Source organism: Astyanax mexicanus, chromosome 4 (genome assembly GCF_023375975.1).
Source record: "Astyanax mexicanus isolate ESR-SI-001 chromosome 4, AstMex3_surface, whole genome shotgun sequence".
In the NCBI taxonomy this organism is placed as follows: Eukaryota; Metazoa; Chordata; class Actinopteri; order Characiformes; family Acestrorhamphidae; genus Astyanax; species Astyanax mexicanus.
In genome coordinates, this window is record NC_064411.1 from 9934190 (window position 1) to 9958716 (window position 24527).

Sequence of the window (24527 nt, forward strand, 5' to 3'; positions counted from 1 at the left end):
TTGCACGGCAGCCTCTCAGTCCATGGCGATGTAAAACACGCTTGACTGTGGAGACTGACACCTGTGTTCCATCAGCTTCCAAATCCTTGCAGACCTGCTTCTTGGTGATTCTTGGTTGACTCTTGACCATCCTGACCAATCTCCTCTCGGCAGCATGTGATAGCTTGCGTTTTCTTCCTGATCGTGGCAGTGACACAACTGTTCCATGCACTTTATACTTGCGTATAATTGTCTGCACAGTTGCTCTTGGGACCTGTAGCTGCTTTGAAATGGCTCCAAGTGACTTCCCTGACTTGTTCAAGTCAATAATTCGCTTTTTCAGATCCACACTGAGTTCCTTTGACTTTCCCATTGTAGCTTTTGTAGCTGAGTCTAATCACTGGGTCAAATGAGCCCTATTTAAATGGGCTCATGAGAAGTCAACAGCTGTAGTCAATCAGAATCACTTACAAGAAGTGAAGAGGCCATGACATGAAGCTAATTTGATTGACACAACTCGCTACATCACCAAAATTGACAAATTTTGTTGCTGTATGTATATTTTTGACCCAGCAGATTTGGTGACATTTTCTGCAGACCCATAATAAATTTATGAAAGAACCAAATTTTATGACTGTTTTTTGTGACAAACATGTATGTGTTCCGATCACTCTATCACAGAAAAATAAGAGTTGTAGAACTTATTGAAAACTCAAGACAGCCATAACATTATGTTTTTTTACAAGTGTATGTAAACTTTTGACCACAACTGTATCTTGTAGTTATCTTGCTCCATGTTTTACATTAATTACACTGTGGATTACACTATACTACACTCAAATCAACTAAAACTAAAGTTTGACTATAGAATAAATAGTGTAAATCGCTGGACAATTATTTGTCAGGACAATTTGGAATTGTTTGTTGCCTTTCTTGTGGGGAAAAAGGGATTAAATACCCATTCAGTTATTCTGAAGTCTAGTATTTTTATTAGTAAGAACTCCAGTTACAGATTTATTCACTATAATTCTACCTAGTGCCATATTTTTTTAAATTTAATTTTGGGTATGTATAGTTCAGGTTTTAGTGTTAATAATATTTTTCCTATTTATAACTGGGGTTTTAACAATTACAATTTCCTTCAAAATATCTGCAAATTCAATTGCTACTAGTAATAATGTAATTGTAGATAAAAGAGAATCTATTTCAATGTAAATCATTAGCCTTGTTATTATTATTATTATTATTATATTTACGAAATTTTGGAATTTAGACTGGTAAATTGTATTTTACACTAATGGTAATAAATTAAAAATATATTAAAATAAGATCAAAGTAGAAATATATTTTTATTAGTAGAAATTGTAATTCAAAGTCATTGTATATATCTGTAACTGGAGTTTTTCCAGTAAAAAAAAAAAAGGAAAATCCAATGTAAATCAATGGTAAGTCAGAACTACATTGAGGATATGAGGTAATATCTGAAACCAGAGTTGTATCGCTGGTGTGGCTTTAGGCTAAAACGGCTTTACATGGCCATGTTGTATTTTTATATTTGCAAGCGGTTGTATGAAAAATGGATTTAAATGGGAAAACAGTAAAAACTCCAGTTACAGTTATCTAATATTATTTAATATGTTTTATTAGTACAAATCAATCCAATCCATCTCAACCCATATTAATTATAAATTCTGATTATACAAATGTTTATTCATCTGATATCAAATATCTCTAAAATTATTTTTCACTAGAAAAAAAGTGTATTTTTTATATGGAGAAATAAAATATAGATATCTACACGGAGTTGTCTGATTTACATTAAACTTCCCTTGTCTATAATCACTTTTTTACTAGTAAAATTCCACACTTCTGTAAGGGATTTCTAAATAATACTAATTGAATTGAATTTTCAGTAGTAAAAATGAGCATTATGTAAGTGAGATTTCATGTAAATCAATGGAAACATATTACTATTAAAAACAAAATTAATGATCCTGCTAACAAGACTAGTCAAAATGAGTTTATAGATCTGTTTTATACCTGAATTATAATGAAGAGATTATGATTGTGGCTATGTATTTATTTATTTTTTTAGATGGAACAAAACTTTGGAAGAGCCTCGCCCTACCAGAGAGGATGTTGCGTTCACCTAAAATGTGTTGCGAAAGTGACCCAAACAACTGCAGTATCCTTCACTTTCGAAGAGACGGTGTCAGCTGATCTCACAACTAATCCCCTCTGTGCACTGAGGGATGAGTCGTCAGTGTTTACTTTATACCTGACAGAGGGAAATGAGGGCAAAGTGACCCTGGATCAGACCTATATGTTTAAAAATCATATAGATTAAAAATGAGAAAGCATACATAAATGCCAACACTGACATTTACAGGACATGCAACATGCCTGAAAGATAAAAAAATGTGGAAAAGGCAGCAAACATAGTCTGTCCATCAAGCATTGAGACAAAGCTTCTCAGATCAGATCTGCAAAAGGCTTTGTGACTGTGCAGGAGCAAATAACATCAGTGAGTGTTTTAATAGCTGGGTAAACATTGCTTCATGAAAAAGGACTTCATACTAGTCATTGTAACTGGGGGTAAAAATGTATGAACTTGTTTTTAATATGTCTTAAAACAATTAAGTATTAAAGTAATTAATAAGTACTGCAATGCGAGCAGAAATCAACTTAGAAACAACTAGTAAGAAGTGTAATTTGTTGGTATTACTTATTAATTTAATTAATTGTTAATGGGGACCTGCAGATACTAATCAGAAAATTATTGCTAGCAAACTATACTTTAAACTGACAGACAACCTCAACAACTAACAATAACCTGTCTTACTGAGATGTTCTTAGAAAATATTTTATTTCAGTGTGGAATGTTTTAGCTAGCTAGGTTAGCTAAATGTAACCACTTTATTTCAGTGTGGAATGTTTTAGCTAGCTAGGTTAGCTAATGTCTAATTTATTTAAAAGTGGAACGATCTAGCTAGCTAGGTTAGCTAATGTTTACTTCATTTCAAACTGTAAAGATTTAGATAGCTAGGTTAACTAATGTTAAATACTTTATTTCAGAGTGGAATTGTTTAGCTAGCTAGGTTAGCTAATGTTAACTACTCTATTTCAGTGTGGAATGATTTAGTTAGCTTGGTTGGCTAATGTTTAATTTATTTGAAAGTGGAACGATCTAGCTAGCTAGGTTAGCTAATATTAACTATATATCAGTGTGGAATGTTTCAGCTAGCTAGGTAAGCTAATGTTAACTACTTTATTTAAGTGTGTAAGCTAGGCTAGCTAATGTTTAATTTTTTTGAAAGTGGAAAGATCTAGCTAGCTAAGTTAGCTAATGTTAACTATATTTCAGTGTGGAATGTTTCAGCTAGCTAGATTAGCCAATTTTTACTTCATTTCAAAGTGGAAAGATTTAGCTAGTTAGGTTAGCTTATTTTAACTACTGTATTTAAGTGTGTAATTATTTAGCTAGCTAGGATAGCTAATATTAACTACTTTATTTTAGTGTGGAATGTTTTAGTTAGCTAGGTTAGCTAATATTAACTACTTTATTTTAGTGTGGAATGTTTTAGTTAGCTAGGTTAGCTAATATTAACTACTTTATTTTAGTGTGGAATGTTTTAGTTAGCTAGGTTAGCTAATGTTAACTACTTTATTTCAGTGTGGGATGTTTTAGCTAGCTAGGTTAGCTAATGTTAACTACTTTATTTTAGTGTGGAATGTTTTAGCTAGCTACTTTAGGTCATTTTAATGAAATTAGGTGTGGGCGTGGGCGTGACCACCACCCAGCCCCTGAAATGCACTTTCAAGCTCTTTTTTACACTTTTACGCTTCTGAAGATTTATAAGAGTTTTTAAATCCCATAGTGTGTTTTGCAATTTTACAAACGGTAACAGACATGACAACAGCTAGCAAGTGTAAATGATGAGAGCAGTATAGATATTAATATTAATTAACCGGTTATATCTAAATTGTCTTGTATTTTTGATTGACTTTTAGTTATCGCAGATAACTCCTCCTCTAAATCCTAGTTTATAGCGCTGATATAAAAATATTTGTGCACATCAATTTTAGGTTGAGTCAACATTTTATATGGTTTATATTGTTTATACTAAACTTTATTTGTATTAAACATGTACATCTTCGTATTTTATCATACCTTGCACTGACATTCTGGTGTATAAAGGGGAATTTAAACAAAAATAATAAATTATATTTTATTTGAAGGGAGTTTGTCTAAAAGCATTGTGAGTGTAGCGCTTGAGAGTGCATTTCCGGGGCTTGACATTGCATGTGCACTGTGAAGCCCCTGTTGCACACAGACCCCTCTCAGCAAGGTTAGCTAATGTTTGGTAATGTCAACTACATTTCGGTGTGGAATGATTTAGCTAGCCAGGTAAGCTAAAGTCAACCACTTTATTTCAGAGTTGATTGATCTAGCTAGCTAGGTTAGTTAATGTTAACTACTTTATTTCAGTGTGGAATGTTTTATCTAGCTAGGTTAGCTAATGTTTACTTTATTTCAGAGTGAAAAGATTTAGCTAGCTACGTTAGCTAATGTTAACTACTTTATTTCAGTGTGTAATGTTTTAGCTAGCTACTTTAGGTCATTTTAACTACTTTATTTCAGTGTGGGATGTTTTAGCTAGCTAGGTTAGCTAATGTTAACTACTTTATTTCAGAGTGAAAAACTTTAGCTAGCTACGTTAGCTAATGTTAACTACTTTATTTCAGTGTGTAATGTTTCAGCTAGCAACTTTAGGTAATTTGAACTACTTTATTTCAGTGTGGAATCTTTATAGCTAGCTAGGTTAGCTAATATTAACTATTTTATTTCAGTGTGGAATGTTTTAGCTAGCTAGGTTAGCTAATATTAATTACTTTATTTCAGTGTGTACTGTTTCAGCTAGATACTTTAGGTAGTTTTAACAATTTATTTCAGTGTGGGATGTTTTAGCTAGCTAGGGTAGCTAATGTTAACTTTATTTCAAAGTGAAAAGATTTAGCTAGCTACATTAGCTAATGTTAACTACTTTATTTCAGTGTGTAATGTTTCAGCTAGCTACTTTAGGTAATTTTAACTACTTTATTTCAGTGTGGGATGTTTTAGCTAGCTACTTTAGGTAATTTTAACTACTTTGTTTACATGTGGAATGTTTTAGCTAGCTAGATTAGCTAACGTTAACTACTTTATTTCAGAGTGGAAAGATTAAGCCAGCTAGGTTAGCTAATGTTAACTACTGTATTTCAGTGTGGAATATTTTAGTTATCTACTGTGGGGCCCTAAATTAGGATATTAGTGATCAATATATGTTATATTACTCATATATTAGTACATTTGGCCATATATGAATGAGTTCATTGAGTTCTACTAAAACTCTGTCTGCCCTTCCTCAGTAAGGCCCAGTCTGTACCAGGCGCAGCTGGGATCTGAGGGGGAGACAGATAAGAAATATGATAATGACTGGCCATTGTTGGAAAGTACCCAGAAGTTATGAGAAAAAGCTCTTCAGAACGGCTGAAAAGGCTAACCAGATTCATTAGTCATACCAAGTGTCTCAAGAGGCCCAAGGTCAGTCTTCTCCCATGAGAAGATTGGGCAGGTGAAGGACAGGGTTTTTAAAAAAACTGTACCATGTTGATTTGTCCACGATTAACTCCAAAAGTGGGAATATGGCATGACGCCAAGAAATGGGGCCGGAAGAATCCTCCCTAAAACTGAATGTGTTTGGTAACGATTATATTCAACCAAAGTATAGTTATATAATGTTAAAAGGTGGAGCTTAAAGCCCCCACCGTTATTCACCCAAATACTGTATAAAAGTGTGTGTAATTCCTTTGTGTTGTTAGAAGACTGAAGCTTCCTGACCCTATCTGGCTGACTTCGAAAAGAACAATAAAAGATCAACTTAGAACTTCGGAAAGACTCGTCTTCTCCTTTCTTTAATCTTGAGGCACTCGTCTGTTTTCACCTTCTTTCTTTAAACTAAAACTTTGTATTGATGCATCACTAGATAGCTCTAAAGCTCATTTAAGCTAGTCCAGGCTTCCCCTTCTGGGAGGCCTAGAAGAGTCGTGAAATAACCGCGACACTACTTTAGCTGACGTTATCTACTTTTTTTCAGTTTGGAATGTCTTAGTTAGCTAATGATAAAGTGGACATTAAACACTTCAATATTTAATATAATTCGCAAGATGAGTTATTACTCTAACAAATTTTATTAGTTTAACAGTTGTCAGTGAAACTGAGTTAAAATAATAAGCAATCTAAACGTCATTTTTTAAGTAAGTGTAGCGCCATCTTGTCCCAGCGCTGTAAGTGACGTCTCGAGGTTGGTTCTCCAACGCCTAACATATAAATAACTATTAGCCTACACTGGTTCCTTAATGGATAATAAAAGCCAAACCAAAAATAGATGCAAAGAGGGCACCTTTGTATTGCCCCTGGGTGAAGCAATACTGGGTGTAGTCCGAGGCTTTTTTCCACCTTTTTAATTTTAACTCTGAACAGCTGGGATGTACAGACCGTCCGACTGGAGTTACTATAAAAGCAGCAGCTGTGAGCTGCACGGAATGAGCCAAACGACACACAGCTGACAGTTAACAGATAACAAAGCTAGCATTAGCTACTTAGCCTGCTAAGTTAGTTAGCTCAATAGCTAATGCTAGCCTTGTTAAGATAGCTAGCCAATGCTAGCTTACACTAGCTAAATGAAGCTAGCTACCCAGCAAGCCTTTTAACTTTTAACAGTTTATCAACAATCAGTCTTAATGAACTCTGGACTTTACATGCTAAATATTTAAATGTATATAAACAGGCTAGTTAATGGGATGGCAATACCTGCTGTTTACGGGCTGCAGGGTTTCTGCATGGACCTCACACAGAGAGAGAATAAACACCTCCAAAAATTCTTGCTCTCAGACAAGCATCTGAAAAGTTCTGCTCAGGGTTCTGCAGGGAAGATCTCTGAGCAAATGGTCCCAATAGCCTCCTGACAGCAAATACACTCGGTTGCAGTCGGCACGGCAGTGCAGTGACCGCATCTGCACTTGGTAAAGTTAGTGTTATGAACACGAAATGATGACCAATGAGTCAGAGCTTAGAATTTAAAATGTATGAAAGTTCACTGGAAAAAGCATAGTTTCAGCATTACATATATATATATAAATATATATTAGAAAAGAGTAAAAGTACATCAACGAGTGAACACAAGTGTAATAAAATCGTGATAGATCAACACATTCACAACCCAGAGAGAGAGAAAGAGAGGGAGCCCTCCAGACTTAATCCAAGCAGTTATACATTTATCCAGTCCAGTTAACAGCTTGTTGTCCAGTTCCAATGACGTGATCAGCTCCAGCCTGTCTGAGCAACAAGTTCTTATCATGATGTTGTTCAGCTCTGTGTCCTTCATGAACACAGCAGACAGTCCTTGTGTTCCAAACAATCCTTATGTGCCCTAAAGTCTGTGAGAAGATGAAACAGAGGAAAAGAGTGGATGGAAAGATCTTCTGGCCTGTGTGCGACTTTACGGTGTGTAGAACAGGCATGTGCTGGATATCTGAGGAGAGGTTCCCAGCACTTCACTCAGATAGCTTGTTGTCTCCTAGTTCATATGCACTGGTCCCAGAACAGCAGTGAAGCTTCTCTGCCACTCAGGGTCACGTTCTCCTCACAGCTCTCACTGTTGATGAAAACACTCTGACCTTCCTGATTCCTGAAAACGTACAAACAACCTCCAAAGCCTTGTGTCATTGTGACAGTTCAAAAGAGAGCAGTTTTTAAATAAATTATTAAGTGAACAGAAAAATAATAACTGTATATATAAATGAATAAAACATTTAAAAATAAGAGTGTGCAGGTGTGGTTATCTCCAATCACACCCTTCACCAAATAATAACATAAAACAGGCTCAGGATGGATAGGTTCCAGGTCACAGAAAGGTTATCAACCATATAGTGAGAAAACACGAGATTGCAGATCTTGCAATATAAAAGAATTTTATTGAAACACACACGAGTAAATATTAGGGGTATGAATCTCTCAGTGTTTCGATTTGATTCGATTCCGATTTTTGGGGTCAAGGTTCGATTCAGAAACGATTTTCGATTCTAGAATGATTTATCAATTCAAATGGCCTATAAATTTTGTTTAAATTATGTGAGAAGATAAAAAGATGAAAAGACAATTTAAACAAATAGAACATTTATTTCAAACAATAAACTTAGGTTCCTTACTGTATAAAATATTTTTGCAATATAGTGACAGTGCCACAATAATGAATGATTAATTTCTAGCATGGTTGACTATTCCTGTATTCATTTCTAAAAGGTAGACATTGTTAAAACTAGAAAACACTCATAAACAGCCACAAGGTCAAGAGTGGAACGTTAGATAGGCTATAATTATGTAACAAGCAGAGAAGATACTAAATACACTAGATTTTAGCATGCACACCCCTCTGTTGCGTAACTGGGAGTTCACCTACTGTCGTGCAGAGCTTTTTAACAGTTAAAGAGCTCCGCAGGGACAGTTAAAAAGCTCAGCGCGACAGTAGCTTCACCCAAAAAATATTGGAAATTAATGGAAATAATTAAATCTGTATATACTAGAAAAGCGATTAAATGCATTCAAAACCTTTTAGGCATAAGCACTGAAGGTTTGATCCAAAATGCTTAGTTGCAGACTAAGAATCCTACTGTACTCCTAACAACATCTAAATTTTAAAGACTAAATTATGCTAATCTAACATCTGGTGCAAACACTGGCAGTGCCCTCACTCGAACTTAAACGACCTTCCCTTCTTCAGAACTGAACTCCTACCGTAACTACCCTAAAAACTGACCTAAAAACTCACGAAGAATGTCCTGGAATATTCAAACATACGAGAAAACATAACATTAAATTCAATAAACATCATCGCTGGATCAGATTCATTTTGCTGAACCTGTAAAATCCATTGTTAAATTCAGTTCATGTTTGTTTCTGGTGGAACGTATCCCAAGTGACAAAGTGAAACATTTGTGTAGGATAAGGTGTTCTGTCTGAAAGATTTACGATTTGCGCTTTTTATTGCCGTGGAACAAATTTGGGACAGTTTTCTCTCCTGTGTGAATGCGCTGGTGTTTTTTGAGATTACTCTGTTGATTAAAACTCTTCCCACAGACTGAGCAGTGATACGGTTTCTCTCCTGTGTGAATGCGCTGGTGTTTTTTGAGATGACTCTGTGTAGTAAAACTCTTCCCACAGTCTGAGCAGGAATACGGTTTTACTCCTGTGTGAATGCGCTGATGCAGTTTGAGAGTCTCCAGTCGATTAAAGCTCTTCCCACAGTCCGAGCAGTGATACGGTTTCTCTCCTGTGTGAATGCGCTGGTGTATTTTGAGTTTAATCTGTTTAGTAAAACTCTTCCCACAGTCTAAGCAGTGATACGGTTTCTCTCCTGTGTGAATGCGCTGGTGTATTTTGAGTTTAATCTGTTCAGTAAAACTCTTTCCACAGTCTGAGCAGTGATACGGTTTCTCTCCTGTGTGAATGCGCTGGTGTTTTTTGAGAGTATTCTGTTGATTAAAACTCTTCCCACAGTCTGAGCAGTGATACGGTTTCTCTCCTGTGTGAATGCGCTGGTGTATTTTGAGAGCACTCTGGGTAGTAAAAATCTTCCCACAGTCTGAGCAACGATACGGTTTCTGTCCTGTGTGAATGCACTGGTGCAGTTTGAGAGTACTCTGTTGATTAAAACTCTTCCCACAGTCTGAGCAGTGATACGGTTTCTCTCCTGTGTGAATGCGCTGGTGTATTTTGAGACTACTCTGGGTAGTAAAACTCTTCCCACAGTCTGAGCAGTAATATGGTTTTACTCCAGTGTGAATGCGCTGGTGTATTTTGAGACTACTCTGGGTAGTAAAACTCTTCCCACAGTCTGAGCAACGATACGGTTTCTCTCCTGTGTGAATGCGCTGGTGTATTTTGAGAGCACTCTGGGTAGTAAAAATCTTCCCACAGTCTGAGCAGTAATATGGTTTTACTCCAGTGTGAATGCGCTGGTGTATTTTGAGAGCACTCTGGGTAGTAAAAATCTTCCCACAGTCTGAGCAGTAATATGGTTTTACTCCAGTGTGAATGCGCTGGTGTATTTTGAGAGTACTCTGTTGATTAAAACTCTTTCCACAGTCTGAGCAGTGATACGGTTTCTCTCCTGTGTGAATGCGCTGGTGTTTTTTGAGAGTACTCTGTTGATTAAAACTCTTTCCACAGTCTGAGCAGTGATACGGTTTCTCTCCTGTGTGAATGCGCTGGTGTTTTTTTAGATCACTCTGTTTAGTAAAACTCTTGACAGAGTGCTGATGTTTCTCCATGTCGGGACTTTGCTTTATTTGTCTGTTAAATGTAGCAAACAATTTCTGCGTGTTCTGGAGATTCTTCTGGATGGCTTGTGCTTCACCTCTTTCAGCAGTTTAACTTTGATCTTTTGATAAATATCCTGGTTGTTGGTGATGAATTTCAGGAGAATATTTTCATTTCTGGAAAAGACAAAAATGCCAGTGAATATTAAAATAAAAGCAAGTCATTTAACTGAACAGAACTGCCTAAATCAGTTAAACTATACAGATAAAACTACAGGGACATCTTCATATTTCCATAAAAAGGGGGCGCTGGTGGTCTTCCAGCCACCTGTTTAGTGCCTTTATAAGGACTTCCCACTGTTCAGACACTCTTAATTCTGTTCTGGTCTCACAAGAAACTGAGAACTTAAAGAAAGAAAGAAAGAAAGAAAGAAAGAAAGAAACGTGCCGAAAAAACAACATGCAGTGGTTTGAATCACGGTGCCGAAGCTTGATTCGTTCTACATTGATCACGTGACCAATGATGTCTGAAGCCTTTTCCTTTACACTAAATTATAAAATATTTCATACATCTTAAAAAATGACAGTAATTAGGGTTGGGCGATGTCTCCTTAATGGGCAGATGATGATGTTTACAGTGAAACAACGCTATGGTCGATGATAACGGGGGTGATGGGGGGGGGGGGGGGGGGTGATGGCGGGGGGTGCTGACCGAGCATTGACTGGTGTGTCACGGGAGCGTGTAGGGTACTACAATCAAAAATGTTGGAGTACTGAATACTACATACTGGGCAGTGTGTAGTATGCAGTACATACTAGTGCAGTATGCAGTATAGTTGTATGCCATTCCGAATACAGCCAGTGTTTAAAACTAATAAAAGCTTTTTTTTTTAACTTATAAATGCATAAAATAATGTAGATAATAAAATAAGTAGTAAATTGTACTATTGTGAAATAGTACAGTATAAAATATGCTGTCAGCAGCTGAAATAAATATTTTTTCTTTATAATGTTACTTCTGTTAAACCTTAAGTCACGTTGTTAGACATATCTGTATATGTAATAAAATATTTTAAATACAGGTAACATTAACAATTAGTTTACATCAGTCAACTGTGCTTACAATAATAATGATAATAATAATAATGAATGCTTCAACTAGTTATTACATGACAAAAGTTTAGACATTATTCACCATTAAAATTCCTAAAAACTCACAACTTAGTTAACAGGATCTACTACATTTTTAAACATTGGTAATTTAGTAATATGTGATGTCTTGTTTAGAGTCATTTAACAAATTTATGTCAGATATTGTGGACACATTTTTAGAAATCCACTTATTCTGATGCATTTTACATCATAATGCCAAATATTTCTCAAGCCTAATGTAGCAGCTCGTCTGCTGCTCTAGTATGCTTGTTAAAGAGCAGACGGAGAGGCAGGTCTCATTCTCTCCTCCTGCCTTTATTCTCTCTACACGTTTACACCAAAAAATAACCCAGCAGATTATTAAGTGTCTGCAACTGCATATACATCTCCTACATATCCCCGACTCAATCCCGCACGTTCTGCCTGACCTGCGCAGCGCATCAATTAATTCATGCGTTGAGCTTTATACGCGCAGATAAGCTGTAACTGGTGGATCAGCACAAAAATCACAGTGTGATTTATTACATTAAAACACAGAACATTTTCTTCTGCTGAACCTGACAGAGCCCGAGAACAGCGGGGGGAATTCTCGCCAGCCCGAGTTCATGCATCGGGTCAGACAGGCTGGAGTTCAGGCTGCGGTTTAGGCTCATGTTGAGGCAGAAAATCTAAACTATAGTAGTCGGTTCAGCAGAACAAAACGTTGAGAAAGAACCACAACATACCTGCACATACACAACAAAAATAGTCCCAGTCGATTATTAAGCATCTGAAACTGCACATATATCTATAAAATATGAAACAGAAGTAAATACAGCACATGAACACACATTTTCAGGCTCAGTCACATGTAGTGTTTTGGCGCTGAAACGGCTGTACCTCAGAGCTGATAACCCGACCGGGGCAGAAATAATTAATTATTAGGTAAAATATGCTTCAATACCCGCTAAAAATGCACAGAAGAGTGACTAGAACTGATATAAGAGCTCATTTTTCCAGTAATTTTCTCAAAAATACTTATATTTGCTTAAAACAGCACTTTTTCACGGAGCTCCTCAGCTCTGTTTACCTCCTGCGCTGCACTCAAGCTCCTCCGGAACTACGGGGGGCGCGGAGGGATAATTAATAAATAAAAACACGCAGTTCTCTTGTTGGTGCAGGGAATTGTAGTTCAAAATAAAATCACAGAAAAATAATGACCTTTTTACTGTTACAACACATCAAACAACCTCCAACAGGAGTGTTAAACATAACAAGAGTCTCTTTTGTTCACTAAAGGATAAAATAATTATAATAATATTCTAAGGATTCATATTATTTTATGTATTTTTTTTTTATTATTTTTGGAGTGTCTTTAACTCTGTTACACAAATGTTAGTTTCTTCTATTTTGTTTCTTCTCAGTTTAATCCATTCTGTTAAATTGTGTATTTTTATCAAGTTGCTCAAAGTGTGATGATTCTTCTTATTGTCATCAAATTCATGTTTATTGTATTTTATTATTAAAGTATCAGCAAAGGAGCAGCTGTTTAATGGTTTAACTGGGATTTCTTAAAAACAGCAGGGCTAAATATATTTTAATTTGCTAACATTTGTGTTTACTATTACAGTGAAACAGCAAGTTTTCTGTTAAATCAGTAAGCCAAATAACGTTACTTAGTGAAATTACCTTTTAAACCTGAACTTCTCCTCGCTATGATCACTTAATCTTCAATTTTTACATTTAAAATTGTACAAGCTGACTTTTATTTTGACGGTAGTCACATGACTTGCCAGCACCAACAGTTTGTACACCGTGTTGTCAAAATGAAGGATTTTAAGTTTTACAGAGCTGTGAAGAGTTTCTATTACATTCACGCCATCCTGCAACAAAGGAATGGGCATGGAAAGTGTGTGTGTGTGTGTTGGTGGAGGAGGGTGGTGGTGTGTGTTGAGAGGGATGGGGGGTTCGCTCTCATGCTCTCTCTTAGTAAAATAAACTGATATTTTGATGGACGTGTTGTACCTCATTTTTAATGGTTAGTAGGATATTGATACAGGACCACATTTGGAGACATGGTATTTGGTTCCCATTTCTAAACATGAATCACGGAGTTTTGGCAAATTTATGAGCTTGCTGATAAAATGTACCATGCAGAAGTTAGTTGTTAGACACACGCAAAACCAGGCGCAGACAACTGTTATTTATAGTAATATGCTGTGTATTTTAAGAAAAAAAAAGTTTTTTGTACATTTTGTACAAATTCTTTGTTAGCTTGAGAAGTACTACAACTGGTCAAAGACCACCCCCCATAAGATGGGTATAACCCAAATAGGTTTGCTATAATGCTAAACTAATTAAATTTCTAAAATGTCTTATACACCTGTTAATACTAACTTGACACAGTTTATAAATCAACTGCTCCAGAACAAAGACAATTATTAATAATTATCTATTATTATGAATTACAAATTATTTTCTGGTTGATGTTTGTATTTTGTTTGTAATTTATCTCCCAGTCTATCTAGATTACAGAAATGTGAAATGTGAAGTAGTTTACAGACTTGGTATGTGTAAAAATAAATAAAAACACCATAGGCTTATACATTTTAACAGATTTTTTTCTAATTATAATTAGTTTAAACATCTATCAGTCTATCTAGAATTCAGAAAACGGAAGTTAAGCTTGATCAGCGATCTAACAGCGCCGATTTTTTTGTTTTTGTTTTTAGCAACATACAAAACACAACAATATACAATAGTAGCAAACTCTTGTAGAGGATCACAGCTACAATTTAGAAGCTAGGGGGAGCATACACAAACATACAGACTAGAGGAGCAACGTAATAAAATGATAATCTTAGACAAAAGCTTACTAGAGATCTGGTGTGAGATGATACTAGCAGTTTTCCATTTTCTTAATTTACTTAATGAAGAATAATATGACTTAAATTCATTAATGAAACGGGGGAAAGAGGGTTTATTTCCCTTCCATTTACTGCAGTGAATGTGGTATTTTGCTAAAAGTAAAATTATATTTATGGCATCAGAGAAAGCTGAACTTAAGTTTTTCATATAAAACAAAATGTCCTCCACCTCAAAAGAAGGAATATTAAGTTTGATAATAATCCAATTTCTGATGTCCATCCAAAAAGTGTGCGAATATTGACATGAAAAAAACTAATGCTCCAGAGATTAATTTTCTGACTTACAAAAAGTACATAATTCAACATCAAATTTGAATATTTTTTAAAGAAACAGGGCTACAGGATAAATCAAATTTATAATTTTGAAATGAGTCTCCTTCACTTTAGGAGATATGGGCCAGTTTACAAATTTGGAATAATCAAAAGTCATATTTATATTCTTATTATTAGGAAGTTTCTTGAAAGAAGCTCCATTATATTCATAGTAAATCTTCTGTTTCAAATCATCATTGATAGTCTTATTATTACACTTAGTCTACTAAATTACAGTCGTTCACTTTTAATGTGGGCATCGAAACAGTCACCTTTGAATATAAAATGACTTGTTTGATTAACAGAATCAATGCTAAAGGAATCGCTTTGCACACCTTCTTAACATCTTTAAAACTCCTAAGATTAAATTTTTCACTAAAAGATGAAAAAATACAAAAACAATACCTTTGTCATACCAATCTTTTATAAATATTGAGTTCCTACCCACTGTGACTGCCCTATTATTCCATAAAGTTGATCCATGATGAGAGAAGTTATGTTGAAAAATGATTTTCCAGAACTGAAGTATTTGTTCACGGAAGTATGATAATTTAACTGGAATTTTGATGCATAATAAAGGTTTCTAGCCATTTAATCCTAAATGCGCCAATCATGGCTTCAGAGTCAAATGCATTAATACCACCTTTCTCGTATTTTTTAACTAATTGGGACCTTTTAATATGATGAGTCTTATTTTTCCACAAAAACTTAAAATCAATTTGCTTATATTTTGTGGTGATATGTACGTAGAATGACATGGATAGAGAACCTTGGAAATGCCATCTGCTTTAGTCAACAGGTTTCGTCCAAAAATAGTCAAATCCCTTGTGCGCCGAAAAGTGTTGACAGCTGTGGCTACCCGATCTGTGCCCCCTGCTCAGTTTACAGAGCGCATGCACGGCACAAATCGGGCAGTGACAACAGCTCCGTGAAATGAGCAACAGTTGCTGGAAAGTCATGTGACATTCCCGTCAAATTAAAGTCAGCTTCTAAAATATTAAATCTAAAAAGAAATAATTAGTTTTCAAAGTGATTTTACCGAGAAGGTTAGGTAAGAAGTGGAATTTTACTTTTTTTATTAACGTTGATTGGCTTACTAATTTAACAGAAAACTCCATATTGTACTGTAATAATACACAGAATAAACATGTTAGCAAATTAAAGTATCTATGCCCATGCTGTTTAATAAAACACTGTTAAAACACTGTAATAATACTTAATAATAATAGTTAATAATAATAATTATTATTATCATTATTATTATTATTATTATACAATGCAATAAAAGATGTGAATGTGACCATAAGAATAATAAGTCACATCACACTTTAAGCACTTTGACATTGTTTAAAAAAATACACAACTAAACAAAAAGAATGGAAAAAAACTGAGAAGAAACGGAATAACTGTTGTAAGCATGGTTAATTGATGTACATTTATTATAAATGTTACCAGTATTTTAAATATTTTGTTAAACATATACAGATATGTCTAACGACATGATTTAATGTTTAATTAAAGAAGCATTATGGAGAAAAATACATTTCTTTAGCCACTGCCAGCATGTTTTATACTGGGCAAATAGTATAAATATGTAGATTTCAGAGGTTTGACTGTACTAAAACTAGTGTTGCTGGGTAATACAGTTTTGCGCTGGGACTTTATTAATGTATTCTGATTCAGGAGACATAACTCTTTGATAAAAGTAACATTATAAGAAAAAATATATTTCTTTCAGCCACTGAAAGCATGGTAAAATTTACTTTAGCACATAAGTGTCACATTTCTTTACCAATGCGAACCTAAATCACTGGGAATTGGAAGAACTAAGACTAACTTGGCTGAAGATAAGTTTCTAACTTTAACTCGGAGCATACTAAACGTGGTCAGCTCCGTTTCTAGAACAGGTAATTGAATCAGGCAACACTAAGATTTACCCGAGATAGAACTAACATCGCAATAAAAGTCCCATCCTTTTATACAAATATCATTTTTGTGTTATAATTATTATAATTATAAATACAGTTATTGTAGCTAACATTTTCACCATTCGACCAAAAAAATAAAATGAAATATAAACCATATTCCGACTAATGATCCATATATATTTATCCCCAATACTTCTGTTCTGTTCAAAGCATCTACCAAACCATTTAATTTACCACTTAAATACAAATTCAGACGCATTAAACAGCTAAACAATGTCTTCTTTATTATATCTGAACTGTTGTGTTAATCCTCCAGCCTGATGCTTTATTTACACTATCTAGCACTGAGGCTTGTGAAGCAGTTTTGTGTTAAATCCACCCTGTTCACTCTGTAACACAAGCACCCGTCCACCTGACCCTCTATTTCTGTAAACATATATTACTGTGAGAATTCTGATTCAACATGCCATCATATTAATAAGGCACTCTGTGTATTGAATATTGGAGTAAAATAAATGATATTGGGCAGATACAGTCTGCTTCTGATAGATACAATAAACGAACCAATGATAAATATTTTCAACAGGACAATTTTAAAATCGTATTGTAATTGTTAAGAAGAGCTAGCTGGTATTAAACCATGTAGAAGCCACTGTGGTGCATCTGATTAAAATGCTGGAGATGATGTACTCTGAAAACAGTATTTACTGCAGCAGAGGAGTTGTGGTATATACAGAATAGATGAATGCAATCCGACTGTGTGAGTGTGTGATTCTGAAACAACAGATATAAAAGGGATACTTGAACTACTTGAAACACATTACTGACTACAATTTACAACACTAACACCTAAACAAAGATACACACTTCTATGAGGTGTTATCTGGTAATAATAATAGGCAGATCAGAAACAGCTAGAAGCTATACAGAGCTATACAAAGAGCTGATCAGTTAGCATAGCATGTAACTCCTTGAAAGTACACCTACAACTTGGAAAGTAACAGTTATCTACACTTTATGAATAAACAGCAGTGTAGGTACTTACAGGTATCTGAATGCACACAAGAATCAAATGTCCTCGGTAATCCCACAAAACTTTACTAAGCTGCACACCGTCCACTATCTCCACTGTTCCTCTACAGAAGTCCTCTCTATCTGTGGTATGCAAGCCCCCAACTGAGGCCCCTCAGTCTCAGCATCGCTCTGATTGGCTAAACAAGCGGAAGCATGAGGGTTGCAGGCACTGTGGGTGGGACTCAGTGGAGGAGCTATTTAGCTCCTGAAGTCTTTGGGCCAACTCTTGGCTCTTTGTAACAGTAATTGTAAAATATAAATAAATATAAATAATCTCAGGTGTGTTTGTGCTTCTAATAATGATATAAAACATTATGTTCTAAAGAACAGATTCTTCTATTAAATCTCTGCAGTCCCTATTTACCATAATAAGAACAGAAACATTCACCAAGACTCACTGATTTGTACACTGTAGAGAAAAGAATATATGAATTATAAGAAACAGTGAAGGTGTGAGTAATGTTTTAAAAAAACAACTAAATTTAAGTTTAAGAACTGTGTAAATAAACGTTAAATCTGTTAGCTATTAAATGCTAACAATTAAATAAACTGAGGTAAAATTTGAGGATAATTTACTCTTACTGAGGCAAATTAGCTTAAAACAGATAGTAATTTGTAGAATTGTTAGAATGGTGGCAATTAGTTCCTCCAAACCGTTTAAAAACCTTTCTAGGTCACAGAAAACAGAAAATAAATGCTCTTTCTCCTCAGAAACTTTGGGTACATTCATTAGCTAGCTTAGCCAACACTAGGAAGCTAGCTAATTCGGCTTTTTCCTAACTTACCAAAAATCAGCCTTTAATTATACTAATTAAATCTGAATTAGTTTAATCTCATAAATTTACCCATAAATTATTCGTGCTTTTCTCAGTTTAATAAACAGTATAAGAGAAAGAGAGCTAATTCACTGCTAACTCTGTTAGCTGCTAACAGGCTAATGTTGACAGGAATCTGACAGGAGAGAATCTACTGCTGAATCAAAGCCTCATAAAGAGCAGGGGCCTCATTTATAAAGAGTGCGTACGCATAAAAAGAGGGCAGAAATGTGCGTAAGCAACATCTCACGCAAGAATTGTGATTTATAAAGAAATACTTGGTGTGAAAACGAGCGTACATTTAAGCAAGGTTTAAGGCATGCGTATGCCTTCAAAAGTGTGCGGAGAGCGGGAATTATTGGCATCATGTGGTAAAGTAGGGAATTGTTAGTAAATGCGCAAGCTTTTCTTCCTTCCGCATATTAGTTACCACATAAATCAAAATTAACAAAGCAAGATTAAGCATTACTTTACTTTATTTTTTACTTTATTACATATTTTTTCTGCATGTATAGTTAAAATTATTTCTGTATCTTATTCTGTATTATATGTATATGTAGTGTTAATTTTCCACTAACTTGTATATTTCACTTTGTAGTTTATATCAGTTTTATTTGTATTATCTGTTTTATCTCACAGTTGTAAAATCTAAAGGCGCTATATATATATATATATATATATATATATATATATATATATATATATGTATATATATTAGCCGGGGCTACATGAGGAATATGCGAGAGTGGCGTATCCCATACTGAGATACCGAATGAATGCTTGAAAGAGAATACAAATTACATTTAAGAAAAAAAATATGCAAGAAATAAAAAATAAATAAATACCGGCCGTAAAACACTGTTAAACTGCTTTGTTTGTACATTTAGCTAGGCTAGCTACCAATAATAAAAGTCAGTAAAACGGCAAATGCTACATTTATACATTTAGCTAGGCTAGCTACCAATAATAATGTTCAGTAAATCAGCAAACTGCATATTTGAACATTTAGCTAGCTAGCAAACAATAATAATAGTCATTAAAACAGCAAATGCTACATTTGTACATTTATCTAGGCTAGCTAACAATAACAATAGACAGTAAAACAGGAAATGCTTTGTTTATACATTCGGTCAGTAAAATAGCAAATCCTGTATCGTGGCACGAGATCTCACTAGATTAAGACGTGACGATACTTCTCGTCAAGCTTAAACCTCTCACAGTTTAGTGTGGACTTTTTAAGATACAACACTGGCAACTGGCAACACAGTAGCAGCGAGTTTGGTGGTTGAGCAGTGAGCAGAAGAGGAAAATTCGGGGAATTTGCATAGAACAGAGGTCACGGGCGGACCGTGGTCCGGGTCCGGACCCAAACCTATTGAGAAGGATTTAATTGTATACACGCTTTGCGGCGCAGTAAATCACAGACCAATCACGTGTGATGTAATATCACCAACCACTCTCTTCAGTCAATCAGATCTGTGCAGACGTGGAAAAAATAAATAAATAAACACACCGCTCCTCACGCTGGATCGAACCCGTGTTGTCAGGGTCGCGGTCCCGCTGCTCCGGCTGTTGAATTGGGACATGGCCGTGAAAAAAACGCCTTTATAAGGAGATAGTGAGCCTGGGCGAGAATGGGCGAAAAAACGAGAACGGACGAAAACTAAAGTCACGCCGAGTGCGACAGAGAGACAGGCGAGGAATTTTGTATAACTGGATCATTCTGAATTCTAATTAAATACTCCTGGCATAGAAGATGCTTCTGCTACTTTTAACAGAGTGACAGACGGTAACAGAGTGACCAACAAGACTGTACTGTGCTTAAAACATGTTCTGTCTCTGTTTGCACTTCAAGCATAGTCTTAATATGACTGGTTATGCATAGTTACATTACAAGAGATTTAGGAGAAAAAAAACACAAACCATAGTCTTAATATAACTGGATATGACAATCTCAGGCCTATAGGTTTCATGTCAAACATGTGTTGAGAAAACACAATGAGACTGGAGATCTGCAATATAAAAGCCGTTAATTAAAACACACATGGGTAAATATAGAGGTGAAGTAATACAAAGATAATAGTTTGTACTGGATAAAAACAATTAAGAAACTACATTATTTGGATATTCTTAGTAACTTTGGAGATTAAAAAAACCATAAGCAACATTTAATATTCAATAAGGAAAAGATAAGAGAGTATACAACTTGAGTAATACAACACAACCAAATATCCCTCTATAGTAACAGATTTTTAATTGGACTGAACCATAGACAAACAAGAACACCAGCAGAGGGAGTGAATGAGCCTGTAACCTTACTGCGCAACAGTAACTAACCTAAAAACTGAGCTCTGTCTCACAAAGAATGTCCTGGAATATTCAAACATACAAGACATACAAACATAACATGGAATTCTATACACATCATCCCTGGATAAGAATAGTTTTGCTGAACCTGTAAAATCAATTGTTAAATACAGTTCATATTTGTTTCTGGTGGAATTTATGATTTGCGCTTTTAATTGCCATGGGACAAATTTGGGAATTTTTTCTCTCCTGTGTGAATGCGCTGGTGTTTTTTGAGATTACTCTGTATAGTAAAACTCTTCCCACAGTCTGAGCAGTGATATGGTTTCTCTCCTGTGTGAATGCGCTGGTGTATTTTGAGATTACTCTGTTGAGTAAAACTCTTCCCACAGTCTGAGCAGTGATACGGTTTCTCTCCTGTGTGAATGCGCTGGTGTATTTTGAGAGCACTCTGTTCAGTAAAACTCTTCCCACAGTCTGAGCAGTGATGCAGTTTCTCTCCTGTGTGAATGCGCTGATGCCGTTTGACAGTCTCCAGTCGATTAAAGCTCTTCCCACAGTCTGAGCAGTAATAAGGTTTCTCTCCTGTGTGAATGCGCTGATGTATTTTAAGTTTACTCTGTGTAATAAAACACTTCCTACAGTCTGAGCAGTGAAATGGTTTCACTCCTGTGTGAATGCGCTGGTGTTTTTTGAGATCACTCTGGGTAGTAAAAATCTTCCCACAGTCTGAGCAGTGAAACGGTTTCTCTCCAGTGTGAATGCGCTGGTGTTTTTTGAGATTACTCTGTTGATTAAAACTCTTCCCACAGTCTGAGCAGTGAAACGGTTTCTCTCCTGTGTGAATGCGCTGGTGTTTTTTGAGATCACTGTGATGATTAAAACTCTTCCCACAGTCTGAGCAGTGATACGGTTTCTCTCCTGTGTGAATGCTCTGGTGTTGTTGGAGATGACTCTGTCGATTAAAACTCTTCCCACAGTCTGAGCAGTGATACAGTTTCTCTCCTGTGTGAATGCGCTGGTGTTTTTTGAGATCACTCTGTTTAGTAAAACTCTTGGCAGAGTGCTGATGTTTCTCCATGTCGGGACTTGGCTTCATTTGTCTTTTAAATGTAGCAAACAATTTCTGCGTGTTCTGGAGATTCTTCAGGAAGGCTTCTGCTTCACCTCTTTCAGTAGTTTAACTTTGCTCTTAGTTAAATATCCTGGTTGTTGGTGATGAATTTCAGGAAAATATTTTAATTTCTGGAAAACACAAAGAAAAATGCCATTGAATATTAAAATAAAAGCAGGTCAATTAACTAAAGAGATTCTAAGTCATTCTAAGTGAGTGATGTTACCCTTTAATCTGAAGCTTTGAGGCGTGTGCCGAAAAAACGACACACATTGGTTCAAATCACATTGCCGATGCTTGATTTGTTCTTCATCACGACAGATGATGTCCAAAGCTTTTTCCTTTAAACCAATTTATAAAAGTTTCCACACATTAACCAAATACATTAATCCAAATCAATGCTTCACAAACCTGATTTTTTTTTTTAACAACAACTGATAACAGTTCATTATTTTCCACCACACTGGCTTCAGGCTAACAGTGATATGCGCACCCTGAGTTCAAGATGTGTTTTTTGGAAATGTTGATCCGATGCAGTTGTCTTGTTGGTGCAGGGAATTGTAGTTCAAAATAAAATCACAGCAAAATAATGACCTTTTTACTGTTACAACACATCAACCAACCTCCAACAGGAGTGTAAAACATAAGAGTCTCTTTTGTTTACTAAAGGTTAACACAATTATAACAATTTGTAAGAATTCATGTTATTTTATGTAGTTCTTTTTCAATTATTTTTGTAGTCTTTTTAACCTCTTACACAAATGTTTAATTGTGTATTTTTATCAAGTTGCTCAAAGTGTGATTCTTCTTCTTATTTTTATTATCAAATTCATGTTTTTGTTATTATTATTATTATTATTATTATTATCATCATTATTAAAGTATCAGCAAAAGAGCAGCTGGAGACTGTATTCCACAGTAATGGTTTAACTGGGATTTCTTAAAAACAGCGGGGCTAAAGATGTTGTAATTTGCTAATATTTGTGTTTGTTATTACAGTGAAATAGCAAGTTTTCTGTTAAATCAGTAAGCTAATAAATGTTACTTGTGAAATTCCTCTTCTTGCCTGAACTTTTCCTCACTATAATCACTAAATCTTTCATTCTTACATTTAATATTTTACAAGTGGACTTTTATTTTGACGGGAGAGTCACATGACTTACCAGCAACTGTTGTGGTGGAAACGGATTAAGTAAAGGAAAATTAACTAAACTAAACTAAATTAGTGTAACTAAGAAATGTGTAGAGACTGATCACACAAACTTAAAAAGGAATTTCCACAGAACTGATTAATCTCAGGTGTGTGTTAGTGATGTGGGGGAGGGGGGGCAGGAGTGTGAGGTTCCGTTATCCTGTGTATGATCTGTAAAGCCCCCCCCATCCCCAGCTCCGCGACCCCCTACTGCAGACTGCTGAGCAGAGCTAGGAGAAGATCCAGTGCTGGTGGTGTAAATGCTGCACATGCTGAAGGTGCTGAAGGTGCTGAAGGTGGTGTTGATGTGGGTGTAGGAGTGAATGTAGAACAGCGTGATGGAGAGAGAGAGAGAGAGAGAGAGAGAGAGAGAGAGAGAGAGAGAGAGAGAGAAACTTCTCCGTACCTTCTGTAGTTCAGCTGATCCTGCTCTTCCTCCGCTCCAGCTACAGACCCCGGAAGCTCAGCCTCATCCTCGTTATGTAGAGCCCCGCCCCCTCCCCCGCTATATCACATTATACCCCATCACCGCTAGAGGGAGCCCGCGAGGGAGTCCTCAGTGCATGGAGCTGAATGGAGCTAAACAGCTAAAACTCTCATTTAAAACACTGTAGAACTACTTCTCTGGGGTTTTCCTTTAATTTTACAAAGTAGAACAAAGTATTTCACTAAAATAGGAGAGAAAACATGCCCCTATATTTCCATTTTCTAAAACTAATGTTTTGTATTCAGTAGATTTACTAGCATTACTGCTACTGATGCTGGAGTTACACCCAGAGCTCATTTAAATGGATTAAAACTGCAGTTTATAAGCTTTAATAATTATCTCTGCGGTGATGCAACTTGTCTCATTTCTTTTATTGTTGAGATTGTGTAAATATGAATGAGAGTTTGTTTAAACCAACATTCTTGTTGGTACTTACATAGATGAAAATAGTAATCTACTAAAATAAATAGGAAAACTTATTTAAATATAACTGGAACATACTTGGGTTGTGGGGGCTGCTACTAAATGGTTGTTAGAATTGGGTTAACTGCACTTCCATTAAACTCTAAAATAAAAGCAGCAATTGCAGTTCTGGACAGTATGCAGATCTCATTAGTCTTGATAATGAAAAGGTAGGACATTTTTCATGTTCTTTCTGTTTACAACTCACTCTGAGGAATTCTGAGCACTTCAGAGCACTGACTGGTGTGTCACGGGAGAGTGTAGGGTACTACAATCAAAAGTGTTGCAGTACCGAATACTACATACTGGGCGGTGTGTAGTATGCAGTACATACTAGTGCAGTATGCAGTATAGTAGTATGCCATTTCGAATACAGCCTAGGACTGAGATAAAGTGAGCTATGGCTAGCTGCTCACTTTCTCTTATTATGGCTAGACACT

The 24527-nt window shown here is 35.7% G+C and overlaps 8 protein-coding genes across 16 annotated transcripts in view; 5 read left to right on the top strand and 3 right to left on the bottom strand.

Moving 5' to 3' along the window:
• LOC125801273 (zinc finger protein 239-like) overlaps positions 1-24527 on the bottom strand; it is a 256548-nt gene that overhangs the window by 172052 nt on the left and 59969 nt on the right. Inside the window, exon 1 of one of the 2 annotated variants that reach the window (XM_049477723.1) lies at positions 17682-17761. The exons of the other annotated variant lie outside the window; for it this stretch is intronic. The gene's annotated coding sequence lies outside the window, so the exon portion shown is untranslated. Of the gene's footprint in view, positions 1-17681; positions 17762-24527 lie in introns of those variants that run through there. 2 annotated transcript variants of the gene reach the window in all.
• The window catches only part of LOC125801434 (zinc finger protein 239-like), a 223537-nt gene that overhangs the window by 139008 nt on the left and 60002 nt on the right, over positions 1-24527 (bottom strand). Inside the window, exon 1 of one of the 3 annotated variants that reach the window (XM_049478175.1) lies at positions 23545-23614. The exons of 1 other annotated variant lie outside the window; for it this stretch is intronic. The gene's annotated coding sequence lies outside the window, so the exon portion shown is untranslated. Of the gene's footprint in view, positions 1-23544; positions 23615-24527 lie in introns of those variants that run through there. One more of the 3 variants, XM_049478170.1, reaches the window with a different exon arrangement.
• Positions 1-24527, top strand: part of LOC125801215 (uncharacterized) — a 236099-nt gene that overhangs the window by 110657 nt on the left and 100915 nt on the right. The window lies entirely within an intron of this gene.
• Positions 1-24527, top strand: part of LOC125801280 (zinc finger protein 239-like) — a 316465-nt gene that overhangs the window by 109833 nt on the left and 182105 nt on the right. The window lies entirely within an intron of this gene.
• LOC125801206 (zinc finger protein 585A-like) overlaps positions 1-24527 on the bottom strand; it is a 308944-nt gene that overhangs the window by 108833 nt on the left and 175584 nt on the right. For 3 of the 6 annotated variants that reach the window (XM_049477565.1, XM_049477567.1, XM_049477563.1), the window contains exon 2: positions 7976-10515. In XM_049477565.1, the coding sequence (XP_049333522.1) occupies positions 9046-10350 (1305 nt within the window). In that variant the 5' untranslated portion in view covers positions 10351-10515 and the 3' untranslated portion in view covers positions 7976-9045. Of the gene's footprint in view, positions 1-7975; positions 10516-17681; positions 17771-24527 lie in introns of those variants that run through there. The other 3 variants (XR_007438651.1, XR_007438650.1, XM_049477564.1) reach the window with 2 other exon arrangements.
• LOC111190034 (zinc finger protein 239-like) overlaps positions 1-24527 on the top strand; it is a 250622-nt gene that overhangs the window by 100213 nt on the left and 125882 nt on the right. The window lies entirely within an intron of this gene.
• Positions 1-24527, top strand: part of LOC125801461 (gastrula zinc finger protein XlCGF49.1-like) — a 256787-nt gene that overhangs the window by 76447 nt on the left and 155813 nt on the right. The gene's annotated exons all lie outside the window — the stretch shown is intronic.
• The window catches only part of LOC125801199 (zinc finger protein 271-like), an 883173-nt gene that overhangs the window by 36176 nt on the left and 822470 nt on the right, over positions 1-24527 (top strand). The gene's annotated exons all lie outside the window — the stretch shown is intronic.